At 41.4% G+C, this 25233-nt stretch overlaps 1 protein-coding gene across 11 annotated transcripts in view; it reads right to left on the bottom strand.

Moving 5' to 3' along the window:
* LOC308384019 (uncharacterized protein) overlaps positions 1-25233 on the bottom strand; it is a 59486-nt gene that overhangs the window by 9218 nt on the left and 25035 nt on the right. For 2 of the 11 annotated variants that reach the window (XM_080862306.1, XM_080862309.1), the window contains exons 2-8: positions 20508-20726; positions 15280-15348; positions 12272-12435; positions 10181-10289; positions 9285-9389; positions 2731-2856; positions 429-580 (exon numbers count right to left, since the gene is read on the bottom strand). In XM_080862306.1, coding sequence (XP_080718432.1) covers positions 429-580; positions 2731-2856; positions 9285-9389; positions 10181-10289; positions 12272-12435; positions 15280-15348; positions 20508-20726 — 944 coding nt within the window. The remainder of the gene's footprint in view (positions 1-428; positions 581-2730; positions 2857-9284; positions 9390-10180; positions 10290-12271; positions 12436-15279; positions 15349-20507; positions 20727-25233) is intronic. The other 9 variants (XM_080862310.1, XM_080862311.1, XM_080862313.1 and 6 more) reach the window with 7 other exon arrangements.

Below are 25233 nucleotides of genomic sequence, written 5' to 3'. Positions count from 1 at the left end.
TGAAAACTAACTAAAACTTTTACTACTCTGTGTACTCTGTACAAGCTATTTTAGCTCCTCCCCCTTTAAGCCAACTGCCTTCTGACTGGCTGCCCCTCACAAGTAGGTTTAAGCAGATGGTGGGTGTGGCCTCTATGGCTGAGATGACCATAATAGGGCTGTCACTCCTGTCACTCATCATTCGAATCCTAGAGTGGAAAATTCTGTCTGAAGATGATGACTAGTGACCTCTGACCTGATCTGAAACTTTGGTCCATTATGACAGTTTTGTTACGATGAACAACACACAACAATTATTTATATGAAGTATTGATTAGAATATGATTAATCCTGATGCAGATTTCTGTTACCATAGCAGGATATCAGGGCTACTTAGTGAAAATGATAATATACTCAAAAACTGTTTAATCCTAATCACGCTCTCCTACCGGGGTGGAGTTTCGGCGGCGTTGGCGCTGGGTGATGTCCGGCGTGCTGGCCGAGGAGACCCTCCAGCGCTCTGCGGTGTTCTGGTGCGGGTGATGATGGGAGCAGGCGTTCAGCGGGCTGGCCGAGGCTGAACGGGAGCAGTGGTGAGAGTCTGAGTGACAAACAAACATGCAGAGAGCGGCAGCAGGGCCGAGGTCACACACACATACAAACACACACCATGCAGGGTGGTAAAAACCCCACGGTGAGGCCACACGGCGAACACGACATGCTGACCCTGCTGACCGACAAAGTGACGGAAGCCGAGCTGAAGGTGACGGATTGATCACACTCAAAACACAATCAAATTTTATTGCTTTCCATTGTAGCTTTATATTTAATTAAAGCATCTTTGCACTTTATGAGACAACACTAGCTCGAGCTACATTTCGCCTCATCAACACTGAATATGAGTTTTACTTAAAAATAGAACAAAATTCTGAAAAAGTAATAGAAATGCACAGATGATGGAGGCCATGTCTTAAAGCTCATGTCTTCCAGAAGGTTTTGGACAATGACACATGTTTGGTAGTTTTGCATCTGTACACCAAGTCAGTGGACTTTAAATCAACCAACCCAGATGTGAGCCAAGTGCAGACTTTCAGCTTTAATTAAAGACATTTAATAAAACTAACTGTCAAGCAATTACTGCCATTTTTATAAGTAGTCCTTCATTTCCAGAGGTTCAAAAGTACGTAGAAAAACTCACTTATGTTTAAATAGAAGGATCATATCCTGGTTGTTTGACTTCGGTGGTGTACAGAGGGGAAATTACAAACTGTCTCTGTCCAAAACCCTGTGGACCAAACTGTGTGACCAAAAGCTCCAGAAAGAAAACAATAAATGTCAGGTTCAGATCACAGAATATATCTTTTCTGTCACTGTGTCCGATTAGGTGAATGTTACATCATAAATTAATGTTGATCTCCAACCAATCGTAGCTTGGCTCTCATGTCATGTTACTGAGCAGAAAAAAAAGGGACAAACAAACTAAATAAACAATTATGCAACAAGTGACAGATACTGGCAGTCAAAAAAATATCGCAAGAGAGGCGAGTTTGCTTTTTACTTCACTTTGTTTAAGTACCTACTTACAAAACTATTACTATCTCTTATGTTAATGGGTTGATTTTTAACGGGTCTTTTATCCATGAAAAGGCTGCTTTTAGTATTTTTCTTTTGCCTTCTTTACAGCATACCTCTCGTTCTCAATCTAACAAAATGGTAATTGGAATCTCACAGGAATTATCTAAAAGATCTATAAAAAGTTGTTATGTTAACTTCTTTTTACTGAGAAGTATCAGAATAGAGCTCTCTAAAATAAATTTGTTCTATTTATTTTTTACTTTAATATCATGAACTACTGTATGGTTACATTTGTGGTGTTACGGGTCAATCTTGACCCATGTTTTCAATTCCATGCATAGCTCGTATTCATATCAAATCAGATTATGTAGTATTTGCTTGGATTGCTGGACATGTATCGCCATAAGGAGCATTTTCCTTGGGGCAAAATCTTCACCCACTGTCACCTCAGGCTCTGGGTTGACCTTCCGTGAAATGAGCTGCACACATCTTTCCCATACATCCCTGATGGGAGCAAGCTCATCAGATAGTGCTCTAGTATCTCTGTTGTAAAATCTGCTGATATTATTCAAAAGTCTGAAGTAACATTGTTGCCTGGAAAATAGTTCTGCCTGTCGATGTGTCCCAGAGACTGTCAGTGATCTTGTTGCTTGCTGTGTTCACTCCAGCACACCGTCATTCCAAATGTGTCATGGACTGCTTACATCCATGACAACAGTACAAGGCCTCCAACAGATGTTACCACTTTTGGATTTGTATGTTTCGGCAGGAGCAGCTCACACTCCAAGCTATGGCAAGGATTAAAAACAATCTAACAGCTTTGTGTTTTGTTGGCACTGGTTGACATGAAGGGATTTACGACCTCATCATCGTTCATTTTTCTGTCTGTATCATTCAGACTGAGAAGTTTTTGTGATGATATTGTGTAGAACTCGGCATAAATGTGCCACGAAGTAAACCAAGGCACAGTTTAGGACAAACATACCACATGCTCCACAAAGGATAAAAAGAACGGGGGAAGATTAGGATCTTATTCCGTTTTGTTTGATTCACAGCAAACAAACTCTTTCCCTTTTATGAAAGGAATGAAAAAAATCACTACAGACAATAAGACGTGTGTGCACAGGAGCAGAGGTTAAGCAGAGTAAGGGTAGAAAGGTATAGCAGGTGTCTTACACTCACGAGAGTCGCTGTTGTTGAGGAGGGTGGCGGCGCTGCGGCTGCGGGCCAGGAAGGACAGCGTCGGCGTCATGAGCCGCTCCACGATCCGGCTCTCCCACGGGCTGAGGCGCAGGCTGCGGGCTGACACAAGAGGGCGCTGTCAGTGTCGAGTTAGTGTTACAGCAGATACTCCTCTTACACACTAAAAAACCTCCCACTTTACACTTTCACGCACACTCACACACCCTCTCTACATCCGATGCAGAGTGGAGTTTTTATGCTGCATTCGTGTGCTGCTGAAAACCTCACGAAAACACACACATGAAGCCGGATGAGGAAATGTTACCTGGTTATGATGTAAACACCTGTAAATAAACACCTTCATCGTGTGTTTATTTAGCCAGACAAACCCTCAGACCGTCAATGTGTTTGTGTCTTCAGGGTTTGAATTCTCAGACAGGAATAAAATGCAGATTAGTCCACAGGATTTTACACGAGTTTCCACCTGCACCTGAATGCAAGCTCAGCTACGGAAACATTTCTGGGAAGCATCAACGCTCACTGGTTGATTCGAATATCAGCAGGTGGAACCAAGAAATTAAATATGATTAAAATTCAATTTTTATTTGATTTATAAATACTTTATTCCAAATCGCTTTGTACAATAAAATCTGTTCTTTTTGTTGGGGTTTGGTTCCCAGCATCCTGTGAGTCAAAAGCTCTGTATGATATCAAACAGGCATATTATTTACACGATCACCTGCACACACACCTATAAGCGAGTGCAGAAGCCCCACCCACCTGCTGTTCAAACCTTTGGTTTGCAACAGGCAGCCAATCAGAGAACGTTCTCCAAAGAGTAGATAATAATGGATAAACTGGAGGCCTAAGAATTAATATATGATTTAAAGGTAAAACTTCAACAGGAAGAAATAGAGCAACTGTAGGAACTATTTTCAACAGCGGATTAATACTCATTTGGTGTTCTGGAGGGAATAGTTTGTGGCAGCACTCTGACGGTAAAAAAAAACTGCATGTCACGGAGATTTTGAGCAACAATGGAGCCCCATAAAGCAGTTTATTCATGGGATTTGTGAACAATAGGAAAAATAGGAAATCCCCAGACTCCTGAGCTCAGTGCTTCTTTAGCTCTGACCGCTGAGGTTTAACTCATCCAGTGAGTCTTACTGCTGCTGAGAAATGTTTGGTCAAACTCCAGCCTGCCTTTCAGACATGATGAGACTCAACACTGAAGAGAAGTCGTACAGGGTGAACGCCTGAACATGTTGTGCACAAAGACATCAAATATTAAAAAAAACAAAACCCACACACACAGAGGAGTGTCCCCAGTTCATTTTTACGACTTACCACTCAAAAACAAAGGTAAGACCCACTTTGGCCATTTACACGACCCCACACTAACTGCTAAGGGCCCTCAGAGTTTTCTGGGTTCTGTGCTGTTTGTCCTGCAAGCACAGACGCACTCCTCCGACCTGAACATGGCTCTGCGTGCTTCTTTAGCGAGTCTCATGTGATAAAGGGTCAGCGTGCAACAACAGGAGGATATAATCCAACAGATTGTAATAAAGGGTGGGAGAAAGAAAGAATAAATGGCACTCACAGGAGCGCACGTACACGTGGTTTGAGTCAAGGTTTGACGATAAAGACGTATACAGATAACTGGGTGTGCATTTTAATACATACAGAACAAAGTAAAACTGGGCGGTGTATGTATATGCTGAAACTAAAACAGCAAACATTGAATACAACATTTTTAATGATTTATAGATTATAGATAATGATGATTTACAATATTTAAAGCAGTAAACAGTGTGGCGTTAAAGCACCAATAACAACAATCTAAATATCTAATCAGTTACATAATGACAATTTCTACTATTAATGTTAACATTTTAACATTTAGCCCTCCTTGCTTCTTAGATGGTTTTCTTTCTAATCCATGCAGCATATTGTAAGAAAAACAATGTATTTTTAGTATTTATCTAAATGACTAACACATATTATTACACTGTAACAATATGTAGAACTCTAGAACATTTATTTTTTCAGCATACTGCTGCTAATTAAAGAGGTCTGAGAGGAAACTAGACTCTCGTCAGGGTCAGGTGAGAAATGTAAAGAAGCAGGACGAAGCATGAAGCTTGTGCTCGTTTGCCACGAGTGTGGTAAATGTATCTGTTTTTCCTGGAGCTAAGCTTTAAGTAGTTTTTCCACAATAAATAAAAGATGAATATACTCTGTATTTTCCCTGGCTTAAACTCAGCTGTTTTTCCAGAGAACTTTCTGTGAATAGTATTATTAAACTAAAAGAAACTGAAGTAAAACCACAGCCTTAAAAACATGATGCCACATTTAACAAATGACAGAAGAAAGCAGAACTCGTACTTTCACTTCTACCAGCATCACTTGGTAATTCGATATTGTTATTGTCTCAATAACATCACGTACTGGTGTCAAACATGCAGACCGGGGGCCAAAAACAGCTCAGCAAACTGTATCATTTAAGTGTGAAAACTGGAGTAAACCCCTTAGTTACTGTTACTTTTCAATAATGGTAAAAAACAAAAGTACAAAAACATGGTAAGCCTTTTGTGGTGATGCCAACCCGAATACTCAACAGTGGAAATGTCTGAAAGGTTAAAAGTATTTTTAGATATAGAGAAGTTGTTGTTGTGGTTCATTATTAAATGAGAAAAGCTGGGTGAAATACTTTCTGTTGTCAGTTGTTTAAATGTAAAAAGTGGTAACTTTAATTTAAGCTTTTTTGGCTACTGTTACAAAAACTGGGAAAAAATTAAAGATTTAAGCAAACGCTTTTAGGTTTGGTCCACTCGAGATGAAATTAGGCTGCACATCACACCCAGGATCTAAAATGAGTTTGACAGTCTTGCTTTCACTGTTTGGTCCAAAACCCCACAGCCAGACAGAGTCTCACTGTGACGTCTGTCAATTTACGACAGCCGGTCGGGTTTTTGGCGACTTCCTGTCTGTTGTCCGGTAATTTTAACCAACAACATGCTTTTTATAGAAGCGTCCATGTGTGACGATGAAGTTCAGATTCTTTTCATTCCTCTGTTTTAACGACACACACCAGCCAGAGTGTGAGACACCTCACCTACAGACAAACACCACATGTACACAAGGGTCAGTGTGATCAGAGCTGCTACGACTCATTCGAGATGCCGCCACTCTTAAACCTCCACCGTAAAGGCAGTCACCTCTGCTGCACACAGGACAGATCCTTCTCACAGCATGTTTTATGACAAACTGATAACCCGACTACCTCCTGTTGCTAAGCAACAGTGTTTTCCCTCCTCCTCTTCCTTCTCCAATGCGGCAAAGGGAGGCTGAGCTGCCGCCTGCTGATCGACCGTTCACCTCGAGGTACCTGCATCTGTAAACGTCACCATCCCGCCACCCTCTGCAAACTGGCCCAGAGACAGCAGCTCTGCTATCGACCGTCCTTTCATGTGCCTGCAGTATCGGAGTGTCTGTATTAGTGATGATCAAGCACAAAATCTGAATCTGTATTGTGTTCGCGAGCGAGCCGATAACCGAGCTGGTGATTGCACCGTGGGTGATACGATCAATAATAACACGTCATGAGGCGTGACGAAATGAGATGAAGACAGTGTCGCTTAAGTGTGTGTATGTGGGAACTCGGGAGATTGATAAAAGAAGTCTGATAGAGCAATTTAGACATACTATTGTACTGCTGACAAAAAGACAACTGCTCAGTTTGTTACAAGCTGAAAAATATCTTAAAGCGACTACTTCTATTTATTATTATGATTAAATGTCTAATTGTCAGCATTTACCTGAAATTATTCAGTTCTTGTAAAATAACATTTCTTGTTATTATTAACTAACTCCTTAAATAATCGAAAGACAATTACAATTGGCCTGAAAATCCAGTTTTTAGAAGAATTTTTAGTGAAATATTTTTATATATTTGTTACGTGGCATGCTAAAATCATCTTATACTTTTCTACAACCTCAAACAAAAGTTTCAGATATTTGAAATATTATTTTAATGGAATGAAAAAATATTACCTACAGCAATGTTTCAAATTTAACAAATGGATAAAAGCAAAAAAAGAAAAATCCAAATCTGTTGTGCATTTTCATCAAATTCTGGTGGCAATTTGTTTCAATTTACTACTTTGTGTCTATGATTATTTTTTGCTTTTAAAGAGTGAAAAAAGTTTGCATTTTGATGCTGGAGGGGTTGGCGGCGGCGTGAATGTGGCTTGTTTATAGTAAAAGGTCTCTGAAATCTCAGCTGAGTACACATATAACGGATATAAGTCTGAGACAATATGCAAGAGCTTTATATAAATATATATATAGCAAACCTAGATCTGTCAAGTTGTGCGTGACAACAACAATGTAATTAACAGCAATGGCAGAAATATTTGAGTAGCTTTTTCATGTTACTGATGAGCTACAGTGAAACTGTCATACTAACTCAGGTTGATGGCTATGCTTCCAAGTACTCCATTTTATCATTTTCCCTCTGAAGTAAAACCTTGTGTTAAGTACTAATAAAAACATGCCAGCATGCTAACACAGTAAACTAAGGGAATTTTATATATGCTAAAAGTCTGCGTGTTAGCATTGGGAGCATGTTAGCATGCTGATGTTGCTGTTTAGCTTGACTTATGTGCACAGTCCACACACGGTGTAGAAATAATCGTGCTAACGCCTATTTAAGTTATACCAACAATTCAGGAAATTAGAAAATCCACTTCTAAGCATAAACACGATCTTGGAGGAAAAACTTTCAACTTGTTGTTGAACCTTACAGAGCTAGCTCGCACAGTTTCATGATGAGTTTCTTATTTTAACTGTAGGGCTTGTTGCTTAATTTTATGCACTGTTTGAACAAGAGGAATGATGTAATATATACTTGAAAAGTATCTTTACATAAACCTAAAAGTAAGAAAATGTCTTATACTACAGTCAAAAAACTGTATCTGATATCTGCGTGCTGGTGTTGTAGCTGCATCGTTATAATAACGTCTGTCCAGGATCAAAATTGTAACAGATTAATCACATTGGTGATGTCATAGCTTTTCAATGTGGGGAAAAGGGAAAAATGCATTTGTCTATATAAAACTCTTCTAAAACAAACGTTCAGCTTGGTTTTAGTTCATTTTGGTCATTCAAAAATTTTGGCTAATGCTAAACTAAATGCTCAGACATCATCAGTGGTCATGGCAATGTTGATCCTGGATCAATATTATTATGATGATAAAAGAATAACACCAACACAGGGATATCAGATTGTGCAGGGAAAATAATGGCCGGAGACTGTGGCATGACCAAAACTATTAACCCTGTGAGCTTGTTGCCTTTGAAACATTTGCTTTAGTCTTGCAGTCAGATGCCATCATTAAAGTGGCTTTTGGTGCGATAAAACAAATAAAACAGCGTCAGTCTGATATTAGTCTCCTACCAGCTTGTGATTGAATAGAGTCAAGCTAGCAGTTATGTGCAATCTATTTGTAACAATTCAGTGATTATGAACAAATCTGTTGCCATTAGCTGCAAAGCTGTTGCTGTCAGCATACACAGAAATTCAAAGTATCTACTTATGGTGAGAGTCCAGCCATAACCTTACAGGCTTGAAACAGAAGTTCCTCTACAAATAGTTGTTGCTGCTGGATGGCGATTTAAATGACATGGGTGCACAGCAACCTTGCTTGTTTACACTCATATAATCAGAATACAACCAGTTGAGTAACGCCCTCTATTTCAAAGAGATGCATCCCAGCTAATTAGCACTCATCAGCACAGATTGATTGCAATGTTTTGGCAATCTGTCTGTGTTTATTACTGTCAAACCCTTGAGATCAAAACTACTTGCAGATTCCCTGGACCACTACTGATGTTTCTTAGTCGCGATGAAGTTTCTGTCCTTTTTTACTCTAGTGTGACTGAGCCATTACATCGATAAACATGTAAAACCAAAGGAAACAATCCAATATTGTATAGTTTAAGGCAGCATAAAAATATATATTTGCATTTAGTTGATAAAGTTGATTCACTTGCAACAATCACACTATACCTTCCACCTATACCATCACCATCACCACCACCACCAGCACAGCCAACCACCAACAGTACAGTGGAGGGGACAACCAAAAAGGAGGTGACAAGATGTGAACTTATAAGCCTATGAAACACCAAAATATATCACAAAATATGGCTCAGTGATGTCAAGGTGAAAGGGAGGCTGATCAAAAATGCAGAGGAGACTCAAATCAATGACAAGCCACCAACTGAAATTAAAGAAAAAAGTAAAAAAAACAAAAACACGATGCACACGAGACCGAGAGCGTGATTAAGAGGAGGGAGTAGGTGGTAAATGACCAGTCACCAAGCACAGGCAGGCAGGCAGGCCACCAGAGACGACAGTTATAATAAAACAAAACCAGATTAGGGTAAGAGGAGAAGGGGAAGGTGGAAAAGGAGGGGGATGAACTGGAAGGGAAAGGGAGAGGGAAGAGGAAGCCTGGTGGACACTGACGTCGGGTCGTCCTTACTTCTGTTGGGGGAGTTCCAGAGCGTGGCAGAGGACTTGGACAGCCTGTTGTTAATGACAGGGTCCACCTGTCTCGGCAAGTTGACCGTGGAGGCCGAGCATCTGCCTGCACCGGAGAGAACGCAACAGACAACAACTGTTCACAAGGCGGCCGGGGTGCAGGCGGCGGCCCCAGCTGAGGGCTGACAAGAGACGGGGCTGCTTTGGTTGGAACATGCAGCTGTGAACAGGGACTCACCGTTTTCTGAGATTAGACTCACTATCATCTAATCTGGAGTCAGATTTGGAGGGAAATGGGGAGGAAATTTGGGGGAAAGTGTGGGAGGGGGGGGTGTAGTTAGAAGTCACATTTCAGAGTAAATACCTCGAGCTTTCTTCCTGCTACCAAAACTAAAATATCACTCACGTTTCCACACACAATCAGGGCCTTTCACACTTTGGAGGAGAGGTAACTGTGCTGCCCTCAGCACCACCCCGTCACACAGCATTAACAGAAGTTTGAAAACGGGGAAATAAGTTCACAGCTCCCTGAAAAAACACACTTCACACTTCTGATCTAATGAAACGTGAGCGTGACGGCTACCTTCAAGCTCGTCCTTCTGAGTTTAAATGAACAACTGTGACGCTCAGGACTGATTTTTGCCCAAACAACAGTGAGGAATTACGAGTGGTATAATCATAAATCACTGAGTAGGTCATCTGCCTCTGGTACCCCACCCTTGTGACAGCAAACCCTTCATGAGCTATTTCCTTGAGTTGCATCAGCTGAAGCAGTGAGTCACAAGTCTGTGCAGCACAAAGACTTGAGTTAACAGAGAGAAAATCATACATATGTGCTTGTATTACTATTATTATTATTATCATTATAATTATAGTTTAGGTTCATCTGAAACTCACTCTCTCTGCGGGAGGTCTGGTTTAGTCCGCCTGCCCAGGACCACCTCTGCTGGCGGATCTCGGCCCAAGTCTTCTTGGTCGATCTCTTGATAGCTGCCTCATATCTCTCCTACATGAAGAAACACACAGTCAGTGTTAAACTATGACATCTTTATAGTAAATATGCACCGGAAATGACAGCTTAACAGCTTAATTATTAGAATAGAATAGAATAGAATAGAATAGAATAGAATAGAATAGACCTTTATTATGCCACAGATGAGAAATTTGGGTTTTACACAGCTCTTATAGCAAGGGGAATATAAAATATAAAAGGAAGACACAAGGTGGTCCTATATACATAAGCAACCTAAGTTCGTATATACAGGTAACAATGTACAGAAAGATGTATAGAAATATTGTACGGAGACATGTATAAAATGTGCAGTGAACAAACAAGCTGATGTGTTCGATAACCAAAAGGATGTTTAACTGTGTTATAGAGTCTGACAGCTGCTGGTAAGAATTAATAGGTAATTACTAGCCCAGCATAAGTACAACTTGAGAAAAGTGCAAAGGAAACTGGAAGTGGATAAGGTTCTCCTTCAAAGTAAAAGCTGTGCCTCACCCCTGTGGCCAACATGTTTTAAACTTTTACTTTGAAGGCAAACGGTCTCCATTTCCAGTTTGTATCACACTTTTCAGTTCAGCAAGTCCATGAGTTCAATTCAAGCTATGATTGCAGCAAAATGCTAACAACCAAGCTAATCACAATGTTTTTTGCCAACAATTTTCCACTAGCAGCAGGCGGGTACAATGGGGTTACTGACTGGTCTGTATGTCTGTGAGGCTGGGGTCTTATTCACTTGATCCTCCTATATTGTCACCATGATTGTCACATGTCCAAAAGAGTGGACAAGTTAATGTCACGTGGCTATTGGTCACTTGTCTGTATACTATACTAATGCTGCACAGTCTTTTAAAACATGCCCAAAGGTTAAAACTACGAGCTAATCACTGTTTCTTTCTACTCTTGGCCCGATGTGACGTCAGTTAGAGTAGATATCTTTAATATGATAATCTCTTGCACTTTGAGTGTGAGCCCAGAAGCCCCACCCACCTGATGTTAAAACCTTCCATTTGGCAGCAGCAGCCAATCAAAATAAACCTGGTTTAAAGGCAGGGGAAATATAGCTTAAACTGCTTGTTTTAGACAGTGAATGTAATTGGGAGTTACAACTAGGGCCAGTGTAAAGTAAATAAGGATCATTTTGAATTTTGAGTCACACAAAGCCACTCTGAAAGTAATAAGGAGCTTTAAATGAGTGTAGTAGGATCCCCTAACAGGGATTTTCAGGTAGAATGAAAGAGGCTAAATCACAGCAGCAGTGTGTAAACCTGTAAAAAGTGAATCTCTTCATTTATTTTAATCTATTCAAAATGACAGCATGCAAAAGCATGGTAAATGAGGTCACAAAAGTATAATGAGATGCAGCCAACATATGCAAGGAAGACAGGAGGCTTAGATGTCACGTAGGGTTCCTTAGTGCACTTGCATAATTGCAATGTGAAGCCAAACCTAACTGGATCGAGTGCAAAAAGGCCCTGAAGCTCATTAGTTACATAATGGGAATATTTTTATGATGTCAGCAATTAATTTGTCCACCCAACACTTATGTGCAGCTTGTTTGCTGAATGCTTGGCATCCTCTCTGTGATGGCAACACGACTAGTTACTGCTGTATGATGCTGTTATCCAACAAAGCAGTTTTTCCACAGTCAGATAGTAAAATTTATCAATCTGAAGTCCCAGGGGAAATCACCGAATACTAAAAACTGTGTACAGCAGAGTGTTTTAGTTACATAAACACTCCCTTACCCTACTTAGCGCTCAATTTAAGCAGAGCAGAAATGTATTCTGTGACTGGACATAAATATTATTTTTGAGTATTGGTTGCTTCTTCCAACAGCTGAGTGATAATCATCAAAATCAACCTATAAAATAACATGAAAGGGTTCAAATATGCAGTGTTTGTTACAGAGTCTAGTTTTGGACGATTCAGATGTCAACTTTAAGAACCAAACAGATAAATGGGAAGCTTGACTTTTTCACCTTGTTCTTTTCTAGCTTCTGTCTCTGTTTCTCCTCCAGCAGCGCTCGACGTTTCTCCGCCTTCAGCCGCTGCTCTTCCAGCTTCCTCCTGCGCTCCTCCAGCTGATTCTCCCTCAGACGCCGGGCCTTCTCCTCCTTCTGCAGCCACTGAGCCTTCTTTGCAGCTGCAGGGTCACCACAGAAAGAAAGAGAATTGTTTACAAAAAACAATATCAGTTTGAAACAGTTTATTTAGGTCTCACGTGTTAGCTGCTTTTGCAATGCTGTGAATTACTGCTATATAAACAAATGACTCCCTTTTCCTTATTTGGCACCTTAAAGGGGAGCTACTATGACCTTTTATGGCTTAATCTTTTTTACTCTTGGACTCAAGTAGTTCTGCATTAATTACAGTTTAAAAATAGTCAAAATGTATAATTTTTTGAGTCTTGGTTCAAACCCTCTGTTCATAATCTGTCTGAAACAAACTGCGCTAGCTCCTCGAGTTTTAAGCCAGCTTTCTTCTGATTGGCTGCCCCTCATAAGCTGACGTTTTGGACAGTATGTGGGTGGGGCTAAAGAAAAAGTGCTCTCACTGACATCAAACACAGCCAAGACTAGAAAAACTGTCTTAAGCTTGAGCTTTGGGCTCCTTCTACATATGCTGACCTCATTATTTGAATCTTCGGCCATGATTAATATGAGCATCCAACACCAGTATAACTTTATATGACAGAAAATAAGGAAAAGCATAAGAAGTCCACTTTAAAAAGGTGCTTTGTGGGTTTACAGTGATTTTAACTCTTTCAGAACATTTATGGATAATGCATTTTACCATTGATTATCGTATGTTTGTTATTTGGTGGGTTAGAATGCTAATTTTTACTGCTTTGTGCTTAACATGAAATAGAGCTAAGACTGATTAATTCTACAGGCGTCTGAAGCTGTGAGGGTGCCAGATAAAAAGCTTGATAAAGTTATTAAAGTTCATCCTGAGGAATAGCTCATCCTTCGGGAGCCACAGATTTCTGTATACAAACTCTGTGGAGATGTTTTACCAGTAACCTGAAAGATTTGTCTGCGTTTGGTGCAAGAGGGAGAAGAGGGGAATCACCACAATTATAAAAGGTATTCTCTGGGAGATAATATCATGGCAATCCATCCATCTGTTGTCATAATATTTCAGTCTGGACCAAAATCCCTGGAGCTGTGCCTCATGCCTGGCTAAAGCATAAGCATTAGACGCCAGCGTATCATTAATATATTATTTCAAATGTTATTTTGGAAAAGAAAATGTAATTTATGCCTGTTATTGAAAGTCAGTTCTTTATTTGTAATAGCATATAATCAGCTAAAGATCTTTAAAGGCCTCTAACAGCAGCACCCAAACAAAACGGGTAAAACAGACGGAAGACACTGTGTTCATTACACTTTAATCCTGATAACAGTAAATAAGCTGAAGTTCCCTGCTGTCTTTTACAGCACCCTCCAGCATATGCCAGTTTTTCTGTGCACACACACACTGCTGTGGCTCATTTCTCCGGGTAACGATCAGACTGCAATCAATCGTTTCTCAATTTAAGAGCCTTCATCTTACGCAGCATTTACTCGTCTTCAATCAGCTTCCATATCATACTTTATATGAAAAGAATGAAAAAAAGATGGACGGGTAAGTATGGGTGAAGATGCGGGAGGGTTACAGGCTGGATCCAGCTGAAGGAACGGCATGAAATGTCTTTGTTTATGAGTCAACCAGCAACAGGAAAACTGCACTAAGCTATGCAAGGATGCAGCAATGGTCTGACACAAATACGTGTTTTATATTTAGTTCGGTTTTCTGCGGCTCATCTTCGCTAATGAGCCAACGACACGCACACGTCTGCACTTCATCAACAGCGAGAAAGACGTCTTCACTCCTCCTTAAATCCCATTCCTGAAAAAATCTAATTATCCATAGCAGGACTGAAAAATATGTGTCAGGTTAACGCTTCGGAACTTGCTTTCACATGCTCATCTCTGCACGAAATATCTAGAGCACAGTTGCAGTTACATAACAAGCTGTCATATATAAGGCATCACCTGCATACTGTGTGCAACAAACTGCAGGCTCTACACTGAAGAAAGGCTTAACACTGCCACATAATTACGCGCAGGGGCAGACGGCTGAAAACGAAACTTAGCTCCGAGTATCTGAACCTGGGATATTCTCGATAAAAAGGCAGCGACGTTTAACTTTAACTGCTGCAGCATGACCACATAACTGATACTAATGGAAGCAGTAATTAAATCTAATCTGTCTGCGAGGCCTGGTCTCAGTTTATGGTAATGACTGCTCATTTTTTACGCCGACTGCCTTGGGCTCTATGGGACGTCTCTGCTGGGAAACGCCCACTAAGCTCTGGTCCGATTGGCCGCCTGCGCTTCGGAGACGTCCTCAGCTTCTCATGTGTTTGGACCAGCCTCTGTGTTTTTATAAGGAGAAGTTTCATTCTGCAGCCACAAAGTAAAACTCAAATTATAGGTGTGGAGCATGCACGCTGGGTGGGAATGCAAAACACAAAAGCCAAAATAGATTCAAACATGATAGGAGCAGATACATTTAAACCAAAAATGAGGCTGCAGACCGATCACAGAGTTCAAAAGTTTCCACCGAGTGGCGACAGATAACCAAAGCGATCGGTGATGGGGGGGAGAAGAACGGGCACGGCAGAAAGGAAAAAGGATCCACATAATGATGCTGATTACTCCCACATGGCATGACTGCTGCGAAAGCTTTTAGTGAAGCCCCTTACCTTGCAGCTGAGTTTGCTGTTCTGAGCGCCATGCAGGAAGAAACAATAAGAGACGTCAATAACCGTCAGTCACTTCAGAGCAGAGTGACAGATTCACAAAGAGGGATACAAAAGATAAAAGATGTCGACACATTAAGTTGGTTACAAGAAATCCCTGCTTCATGCATCCAGTAGCAGTGGTTTCTGGAGCTGACAGCTGAGTCCATCGTGTTTTATATCCGCTTTCTCATTTCTTACCGATGTATCTGGCTCTTTCCTCCCTCCGCTCCTTTGCAAGCTTCTGTCTTTGCTCCGAGCTCACTGCGTCTGTAAGGGAGAAAAGAATTACTTCACAAACACATGCATATTTTCACATCAAGTTGTATTTATCATCTCATCTTCACTAAACTTATAAACAATAAGCTAAAAGATTGCAGAGTTATTGATCATTTTCTGGTATGTGAGAAGTAGACTCAAGACTTAAGAGAGCAGGAAAACATTTCTGGTTTCCTACATACTAAAAATTGTAGTATTACTATGATTTTGTGTGTATAATACTACAGTACTATATATACATCAGCTTCAGAGGCAGAGCTATAGTGAAAAAAGCTGATTACTGCTACGGAGTCTCAGCTTTGAAATGGCTAAAATCTGAATCCCAGAAAACAGCATTTGGCCTACTGTGTGAAGAAAGTCATGAGTTATTAACCCCAAGCAGACCCACACTAAATGGCACAATTCTTGCAACTCATGGACTTTATTTGAGTATATGAGAAACCTGTTTTCTAAAAAGCCATCCTGAGAGTCGTAATGATGATTGTGATATAAAAAACGCAACTTATTTTTAAAACAACACCAAAAGAAACATGTATTTACTTATTTTAATGCGCTTTCTCTTACTATGTTACAGATTTATAAGATAAAGAAATAGTTTGGATGTCACGCTTCCTCCACTCGATGTTCAGCACTGGAGTCCCTCAGGATTTTGTGCTCAGGCTACTCCTGTTCACGCAGTACACCCAAGACATGTAGAAAAATTAACCAATCAATTGATCAATTAATCAAGCAGTGGCCCAGTTTCAAATGATAGGAGCTGATACTGAGAGTGAATCAACAATCCTCTGGTGTGGAGAGCAGAGAACAACCTACGGTAAAGCTTAATTTAGACTTTCTGTCCAAACTTATGACAGAACTGGAAACCCCTCTTGACCTTACACCACAACCTTCCACGCTATTAAAGTCGTGCAGACCTGACATGTGGTTACATTTCTCAGGAGGTGCAGGTCAGGTTAAGTGGAAGGTTACAGTGTTGCCCTTAGTTACAATATAGATTTAAAGCTGAAGCATAATTCAGGCCTTACTGTCAAAGAAGGAAAGAGCTTGATTGTTGTTGTGTCATACTTCTCCACTATGAAAATCTATGAAAATCTGAAATTTATTCTAGAAAGCATTGTAACCAGAAAAATAGAAAGTCAAACCAAAACAAGTCTCATCACTCATCTTGAAAAGCATTTAGGAAGCTTTTATGAAGCATTATCTCATTTAACTTTAATTTCATTGATCACTCAGACATAATCACTCCTGTTGAACTGCTGAACCAGTCAAATCTGACAGAAATTAGGTTTTAAAAATCTTATTTTTCCCTAAAAGTTACGCATTTCCCTCCAAGTTTGCTGTTTCAGAACAGATTTAAGCTCAGGATGCTTTGACTGCCGCAGCTCCTCTTTTTATAGCATCTCTATAAAAGAATATGCCCAGAATATCCCGGACACAGATCTACTGAGGGTCAGTGAAATAGATGAGATAAGGTTTCTGTACAGAGCCCAAAAACAATAACTGCCCCAGATACAGCGTCTTCAACCTGCTGCAGTATGCCAAGTGATCCATGACTATCCCCTGTAGTAACACCAGATTTAAGAGCAGTTTCTCTCAATCTTGTGCTGTATAATGATTTTTAGAATGAATTCTGAACAATGTTGGGAATATTTAACATCTAAAAAGGAGGTGATTCAGTTTCAAGGTCAACATTTAAACTCCCGTGTGTGATTTGCTGTTCAGACACGCTCATCTGAAGCAGTAATTAGCCTGAATCTTGATACACTTTGGTGTAACGTGAGGATTTGCGTAGCTCTCTCTGACTCCGAGAGGCCGTGACTGAAGAGCTGCTGGAAAAAAAACGGGACTCCTGGGGTGCTCGCCGATCCCGTCTCCTTTTGTGGTTCTTCTCTGTGCTATGCAATATGTATGCTACGTCTTCTAAACCAATCACAGAGGACCTAGCACCACTTCAGCCCATCTCCATGGCAACCCCCCCCCCCAACACTACCTTGCAGAGAGCATCCTACATAGCTGTATGCAGGCGTAATAAGAACAGAGAAGAGCGAATCTCCAGAGTGAGCCTGCAGGTCTCGTATCGCCGAGACGTCACTTAATGCATCGCCACCTCCACCCCATACTGTACTCCACATCCCCACAACAAATAACAACTCGGCTTTCATCCACAACCAGCTGTCCTGTGGGAATGGCTCACTAACAGAGTGAAACTTCCATTACAATAGAAAGCATGTGAATGTCCACACATGAGAAAAACGGATAGCATGAATAGTCCACTCTCTGCAGTGAATGATGAACACGAAGAGCCGGTCTCGATCAGAAAACAAATGAACCCCACAGCCGACGCAGAGAGAAAATGCTGACTCCTGTTTTAACAACTAATAAAAGCCTCACAGCAGGCGAAGAAAAGGGTTCAGTTCTGCTAATGCTGAAGCTCTAACTCATTTTTATTTGTCATTTTAACACTATATTAAAGCAGTTCTGACCTCGCACTTAAATGGCACTGCCTGAAATTGGGGTTCGACTGTAATAATAAGCACCCCAAATGCAGCCTGTTTTTCCACAGATCAATGACATTCACCTTGAAACTGTGTAAGGAGCATGTGCAAGTGTGCTTTGAGGGGTAAAGGTGGATCTGCAGAGGCTTCATAGCGAGTATAAACTGTACTAAATGGTCATAATGTCCTATTTGCTTGATGCTGTGTCCTGAAAGCCTGTGAGCTGAGTTTCTCCCACAGACTGTGGATTCTCCTGAATTCACCAGCAATCAGAAGCAGAGTATTACTGTGACTGTTTATATGCAGCTGGAGTGGTACAGCTTATTTTTTATACCGAGACAGAAGGAAACACGGAAAGGGCTGGAGAAAAGAGCGTTAATCCCAGATCTTGGTTGTACTTTGTAAAGAAGCACAATAGTTCTCGCATTAACTGTTCAACGTGTGTGGGATGGGCTAAAAATACTCCAGCAACGATCTTCATGTGAAAAACAGAAGGCGCAAAACCATCTGACTCTCAGTGGGCTGCAAAGCGAGACACATTATCTCGTCGTACATTACTCACCATGCGACATGAACAGGGTCAGATGTGTCAGGCAGGGTTGGCAGGTCCACTGCATGGACAGACTGCATGAGACTTTCATTTTAAAGTCTAAATTGTAGATATTCATGCATCTCCAATAATATATGTCTCATATATTTAAAATGAAAGAATTTATTTACATCCAAGTCCTACAAAACTGACTCTACATGAACACATAAACACTCTGAAATGTCCTCTGTTGCTCTTTTGATATCGCCTCTAAGTACTGGGCTATTTTTGATTGCCCCTTAGCACACAATTGTGTGCACATGCACACAATTTCTTGAAAAGGCAAATATATTTTTCACAACTCAAATTAGCAGGAAGCTGTCTGCTTCAATGGTGGTTGCGGTACTTCAAATACTGCGTGGTTTTGCAGTAAACAGAAGTCAACACTTCTTACTTTGTAATATTCTGACATATAGATTAACTGTGAGTGAGGGATCTGGTTAGAGCAGATTAAAGACCAGATAACGTGCGATCTCAGTCCATTGGACATTTCTGTTCTCACCATCTTTCAGGTAAGTTCTTGAAAAATTAAGAGCCAAAGTGCACGTGGGACAACAGCTTTACAGACCTGGCAGCCTTTGATTTATGCCACAAGCAGCTAATGCAGCAGACTACAGAGGTCTCCCTTCTTTGTGCCTGTACAACACCAGCTTCAGAGGCAGACTTCATGCAGCTCCCTCAGGAGACACAAAACGCTTTAAACAACTTTTTTTCACATGAGCAGCAGCGCTCTCAGAAGACCCGAAAACCGCCTTTGATGTGTAAAATCACTGGAATTCCCCTTTATGTCTAAAACAAACAAGCAACGATACGTCCACAGAGGCAGGAGCTCAGGAGACTCTGACTTTAAGGAAGCTGAAGGACAAACTCTGCAGCCTCCCCATTTGCAGTGACAATTTTTCCTTAAATTTTTCCTTAACCACCTCTCATCATTTATGAAGTCACAGTTAATCAAGAGAAAAACTTTCAGTCTGATCCAACTTTGGAACAAATACAAAAAGGCTTTTGTTACCTTGTTTGTTGGACTCTGTCTAGAACTATTGTTTAGCTGTTTACACACCAAAAACAATTGTTTCTGTGGTTTTTGGTGTTTCACCTCAGTTGACTCCTTTGAAGGAAGTGGGTAGTCAGCAGTGGTGATCCCATCACCCCCACAGATATGCTTTTACCACTTCCTCTCTTCTTTTTAAAGATAATTCACAGTTTAAGTGTTATCCATGTACTGTGAAGGGAGAATTACAGCCTGCTCTTCTATATTTGTTAGTTGTGAGGGCTCATACCACTCTGAAGTAACTTAAAGACATCATCTGTACATCATTGGTTTTAGGCTAAAAAGCACTCACTGGAAACCACTGGACCCGCTCACAACAGGCTCATAAGTCGCTATCATCTCTTGTCGTCTTTGTCTTTGGCTAAATAAAGACCAAGAACACAAGCACTAGAACAATAAACCATCATAACAGGTTTTCAAAACTATGCAAACTAGACAGGAACCATAAACTAAACTCGAGATACTAAAATAATAAAGAAAACATGACCCAAAACACAGGTCACAAAACAAACTCATTAGCAGAAAACCCAAAAGTAAGTAAAACTTAAAAAAAAAACCCCAGTAATACAAGAAATCAGACTCACTGTTATAATAATGAAGAGATTAAAATAAAAAGAGGCAAAACTTGCTAAATACTTCCTAAAGACTGCAGCTCAAATAGTCAAATAGCACGAGTAATAGTAGCCAAGCTTACCAGGATGAAAATGAAATCAAAAGAAGAAACAAAACCTCAATCTAGATATAATCAAACCCCTACAAAAATCTTAAGAAGAACTCAAATACTCCAAAACCACTAAAACCAGGGCCTGTAACACTAGAAGGTCGTCTTGTATAAAATAAATTTTTCTGTACACAGTCCACAAAACCGCCACCTTGCTGTACATCATTCCCGTCTCTCTTTGACCTTTCCATTTACATCTTCAGTGTAGAGACATAAAAGTCCCCTCAGTTGCTAAACTGAGACTGACTCTCTGTCCTCGCTGCCACAAACAAGGCTCCAGACAGCTCAGTCTACCTTTCTTGGGCTGAGGGCTGCTGCTGCTTGAGCCAGGCGTGGATGGCCGAGCGTCTGTCTTGGAGGAGGCATCTGTCTTAACGGGGGTCTCTGTTTTGGAGCTGGAGTCTGTTTTGGGAGAAAGGTCTGAGACGGCTGAGTCCTCTGGAGTCAGGAGGTCTTTCCCCAAAGATTTGTCCCCATTCTGGATGGACTGGGAGTCTGTCTGCAGGGGCAGAGCTGCAACACACAAAGGAGAAAAACAACATAAAGTTGTGATGCTTATTAGCGTGTAATTATCCCAAAAACCTCTGCACATGATTCTCCTCATGCTGTCACTGCTGCTTTTTGTCAAATACGTGATATCCTGCTGTCATGTCAGTCATCATTACTGTGCAATCTCCGAGGTGAGACTTCCAGTAAAAGCTTTCCATCTAGCTCCTGAGAACCCGTGAAGCCCTCGACAGCTTCATTAACGCAACACTTCAGCTTCATTAGAAAAAATCCTGCATTTAGTCCCCGATGGCTTCAGTGCAAAAGAGGTAAAAAGTCTCCTGTCAACACTAATAAACACAGGAGCAGCAGGTGAGCCACAGCGTGGAGATTAAAGCTTTTAAAGACACCACCACACACATTAATAATGAGGCTTGGAGGCTAAGACAGAGAGGAAAACATTAGAGATGGTTGTGTAAGTCTGCTTCAACTTGCTTCCCTAAAATAAAGAAAATGTTTGCACAGTTATAATCACGGGAGTAATTAATACTAAATCAGGCTGAACATCCCCACGGAGCCACAGAAAACGATGATCTCACTCCGGTTTGGGGCTCGGCAAGTTTCTCGACTTCATCTGAGACTCTAATACTTCTAACTATACACTTTCAGGGCTTACACAGAAACATGTTACTGTTCAAAGAGTTTGTGCGATAATTTAGGTGCATTTTATTTCCCTGCTTTTCACAACAGTAAGCAGTAAAAGTCCTTGGATTTACGTAGCAGTATCTCTTGCAAGGATACTTCACCATGCAGACCACCGACCTTCAGATGATCCGCTCTACCCCCGAACCACAGCTGCTCTGGGTTTTGTTTCACTGAAATTAAATGTTACTTGCATTTAGACTGGAAACCTAGGAAACCAGGTGGAAACACATCCTTTGTCACGGGACCGAGTGGTCTGTACTGAACTGAACTGAGCGCAGAAACCCAGAGGAGAGAGAGCAGATAGTTTAACAATATTTTATTAGGCTACGTTTCTAGGCTTAAGCGCTAGAAACATAGCAACGACAAAAAACAATAAGACGTAGAGTCTGACGTGGCGTGGCCTGGGAAACGTGGCTAGGGCGAGGGAACGGGGCCTGAGATGCAGAGTGGAGCTGAGCAGGCAACGGTCACATTGCAGTAGGGGACACAGAGTGTTGAGAGGGGAGTGACGAGAATCCAGGCAGCTGAGTGGCGTGGCAAGGCTGACCTGAGATCCGGGTTCTTCAGATGGAGTGTGATTGCAGGAGGGCAGGCAGTTGAGGCACAGAGTGGTTTTTAAAACGATTGCTTTTGTATCCTGAGTCCGGAGGTAGCGCGTGAGCCAAGATGAATCCAGCAAATAGGTTGATGACGAACTGGCGGTGAATGCGCAGCAACATGTGGCTTAAATCCCCCTGGCTTGATTGACTGCCATTGGCTCCAGGTGTGTAGGAGCTGGAGGAGGTGGCCCTGCCCAGGGGCGGATCCCAGGTAGGTTCAGGAGCCTTATGGAAATTCCAGCCAACCACCGCAGACCATAACATCCTTGTCTCTCTACTAATAGGAAGGTTTGACCCCTGGCTGCATCATTCTACAACACACTGAAACCTGAGTTGCTCTTCATCAGAGTGTGACTGTAAGACTGAAAGCACTTAGACATAGAAAAACTGTTTGTATGAATGTGTGTGAATGTGTAAATAAGGCATGTTGTATATGTTGTATATCGAGCAGAGCAGAAAAGCGGTATAATAACCAGCCCATTTGCTATTTCTGCTGCTAGTATCAGAATTAGTAGTTTTTCTTTCTTTTTTTAAATTTGTTATGTCAAATTAAGAAAAATGAAAAAAAAAAAAACATGTTTTGAAGAATTTTGAAATATAAAAAATCTTTTTATCTTTGTCCCAGATTGAGCTCTGATGCATTTGTGAGCCATTAACTGCTCTGTCCTCTCCCTCTGTAGTTTTGTCCTGTTTGATGTTCGTCATCTCTCTAGGCTTTTCTTTTGTCTCTTCACCAGTCCGAGCTCATGGTTTCCCCTCCCTGCGCCTGGTTCTGCCGATCTCTTCCTGTAAGAACGGAGTTTTTCTTCCCCACTGTCACCAAGTGACTTCTTATAGCAGAGCACTAAATCTTTGGGTTTCAATCTTAATTGCAAGATCCATACCTGACAATGTAAAGTGTCACCTCGTTGGGAATGCAGATAACATGAAAAGGATTTAAAGTATCCTTCGGATGACTCTGTGATGGACTGAGAGAGGTATTTTGTTTAGTTGTTTTCTCATCAATCCCATGTAGAAGCAGCACAAGATCCTCACAGACCGTTCAACACCAACATCTCTCAAACTCCACGTCACACTTTGTAGTGTAGCCTGTTAAATGTCTGCAAAGTCAGACGCCTCAGTGATTATACAGCTGTTTTCACTGGCTTTACAGGCTCTGCTGTACTCCCCGTTCCTCCCTCTCTGGATAGACACCTCCGTAAAATCAATAATTTAAACAAAACAAACAGAAATATTTCTAGTTACAACCCAACCAAACAGTGTTTTATGTTGTTTCTAAAAATGACTAATATTCTCAGTCGGGTCATGAAGATCATAACTGACCCATCATCCTGTTGAAATCCCTGCTCTGACTGTCCACACTGGGCGGCTTGCTGATGCTGTCGCTGTGATCTGCTCAGTAGCTGCTTGTCCCTCCTTCCCTGTGTGTCACGCTGGAGGAATCGGTGACACTGTGCACAGAGCGGCAGTGACGCATGGCGGTGCAGGAAGAAGGTACATTTTGTGCTCTTCTACAAGGACATGTGGAGATTGAGAAGAAAGATTTATAGAGAAAGGAGAGCTGGAGGACAATGGGAAACAGTGCAGTGGGCTGTTTTTGTCACAATGGAGGTGGACTTGAGGAGAAGAGGAATAATGAGACAGGAGCTGAGACAGAGTGAAGCAGGAAGATGAGAGGCTGGAGGCTTGAGGGCAGCTCTCCACTCAAGTCAGCCAACAATGGGCAGATGGAGCATGACGCTCTCATCAGGCCGGTCCAAACGCTCACCGAACCACATAAATCACAGATTAACACTGGGCTCGTCTCCAGCTATCCCCACAGTATTCAACAAAGGCCTTAATGCACAGTACAGCACAGAATACTAATGGGGGAATAATGGGATGTGAATTAAGCCCCCTGTGTGTTTAGATAAGGAAGCAACTGTAAGAAAAAGGATGCAGGATCATGTTGAAACAGGGCAGCAATGCTACTACTCGATGTTGAAAAAAAGGATTAGGATTTGGCAAAAAGAGGATTGCAGTGCTCCTCCTTCCACGAGGAGATTATAAGTGTGGCTGACTTGAACTGAAAGAGTTTAACAGCCTTATATAGCTAAAAAAGAAGCCAGGATTCCTGGAATTTAAAATATTGATGGGAAAAACACTAAACTGCAGGTGCTAGGAGCTTCAAAAGATACTGCATATATAACTGTATGCATTAACGGCACTGTAAGTCTAGGGTCATTCACAGTTTCTGCAGACAGCTGGGGACTCATTTCAGTAGATGCTTCTGCAAATATTACAACTGGAATATACGTCAAGATAGAGCTGGGCGATAGAACGATAACGATATGTATCGCGATATAACTTTTACTCGATAGAGAAATTAAGCTATCGTGATAGACCTCGCCGCTCTTGTCCTCTTAAAAAAAAAAAAAAAAAAAAGGTCAGCCAATCCAAATTAAGTAGCGCAGAGCCGAACCAATCACAGCCGCAGCGTCATGTCGCGTGGCTTGTGTACAGCACAAGTGCCAAGCCGCACGTGTGTTTGTTTGGGAAGCAGCCAGCGGGTAATGGAGCCAGCGCATAATGGAGGAAATGAGTGTGCCGACTAGAAAAATCAACCGAGCGTGACCGAAGAGAAAACAGATGATGGTTCCAACGCCGGAGAGATTGTCGAATGGAAGAGCCAAAGAAGTTCCGTAGTGTGAAGGTATTTCGGTTATTTCAAGTCTGACAAAAAATAGAGTAGCCTGCACTGTAAATTGTGCCGAAAGCAAGTCTGGAAATACAATAAACTGGAGCATGCATCACACTGTGCGCCACATTATTGTTTCGGTGAAATGAATTTCTACAATACTGTTACTGTTAATTCTACTCTCTGCAGTGTTTAAATGCTTACATATACACACAGTTACTGTCCGTCCACACATACGACTCGGTTCTGCTTCTATGCCGCAGCTTTGTTTACTTTTTCCCACCGAGGCTTCTAGACTTCTGATTGGCCAACATTTCTGCACGGTTAGGAATCTAGCGCCACCTGCTGCTTTGGCATGTTCATAGCAGCGTTTTCCTTCATTTCTCCCTTTATGTGTGGACGGGATTATTTTTTTAAAACGGAAACGGAAAATCTCCGTTTTCAAAGATACCCGTGTACGTGTGGACGTAGCCTCAGTCTCTGACTGGAAGCGCTGATTCGTCATTCGGCTTTTGTCAGACTAAAGTAACTGTTAAAACTGTTTGAAAAGCTA

Source organism: Rhamphochromis sp. 'chilingali' (genome assembly GCF_963969265.1).
Source record: "Rhamphochromis sp. 'chilingali' genome assembly, chromosome: 17".
Classification (NCBI taxonomy): domain Eukaryota; kingdom Metazoa; phylum Chordata; class Actinopteri; order Cichliformes; family Cichlidae; genus Rhamphochromis; species Rhamphochromis sp. 'chilingali'.
The sequence above is the reverse complement of the archived record's forward strand: the minus strand, read 5'-3'. Positions and strand labels throughout refer to the sequence as shown.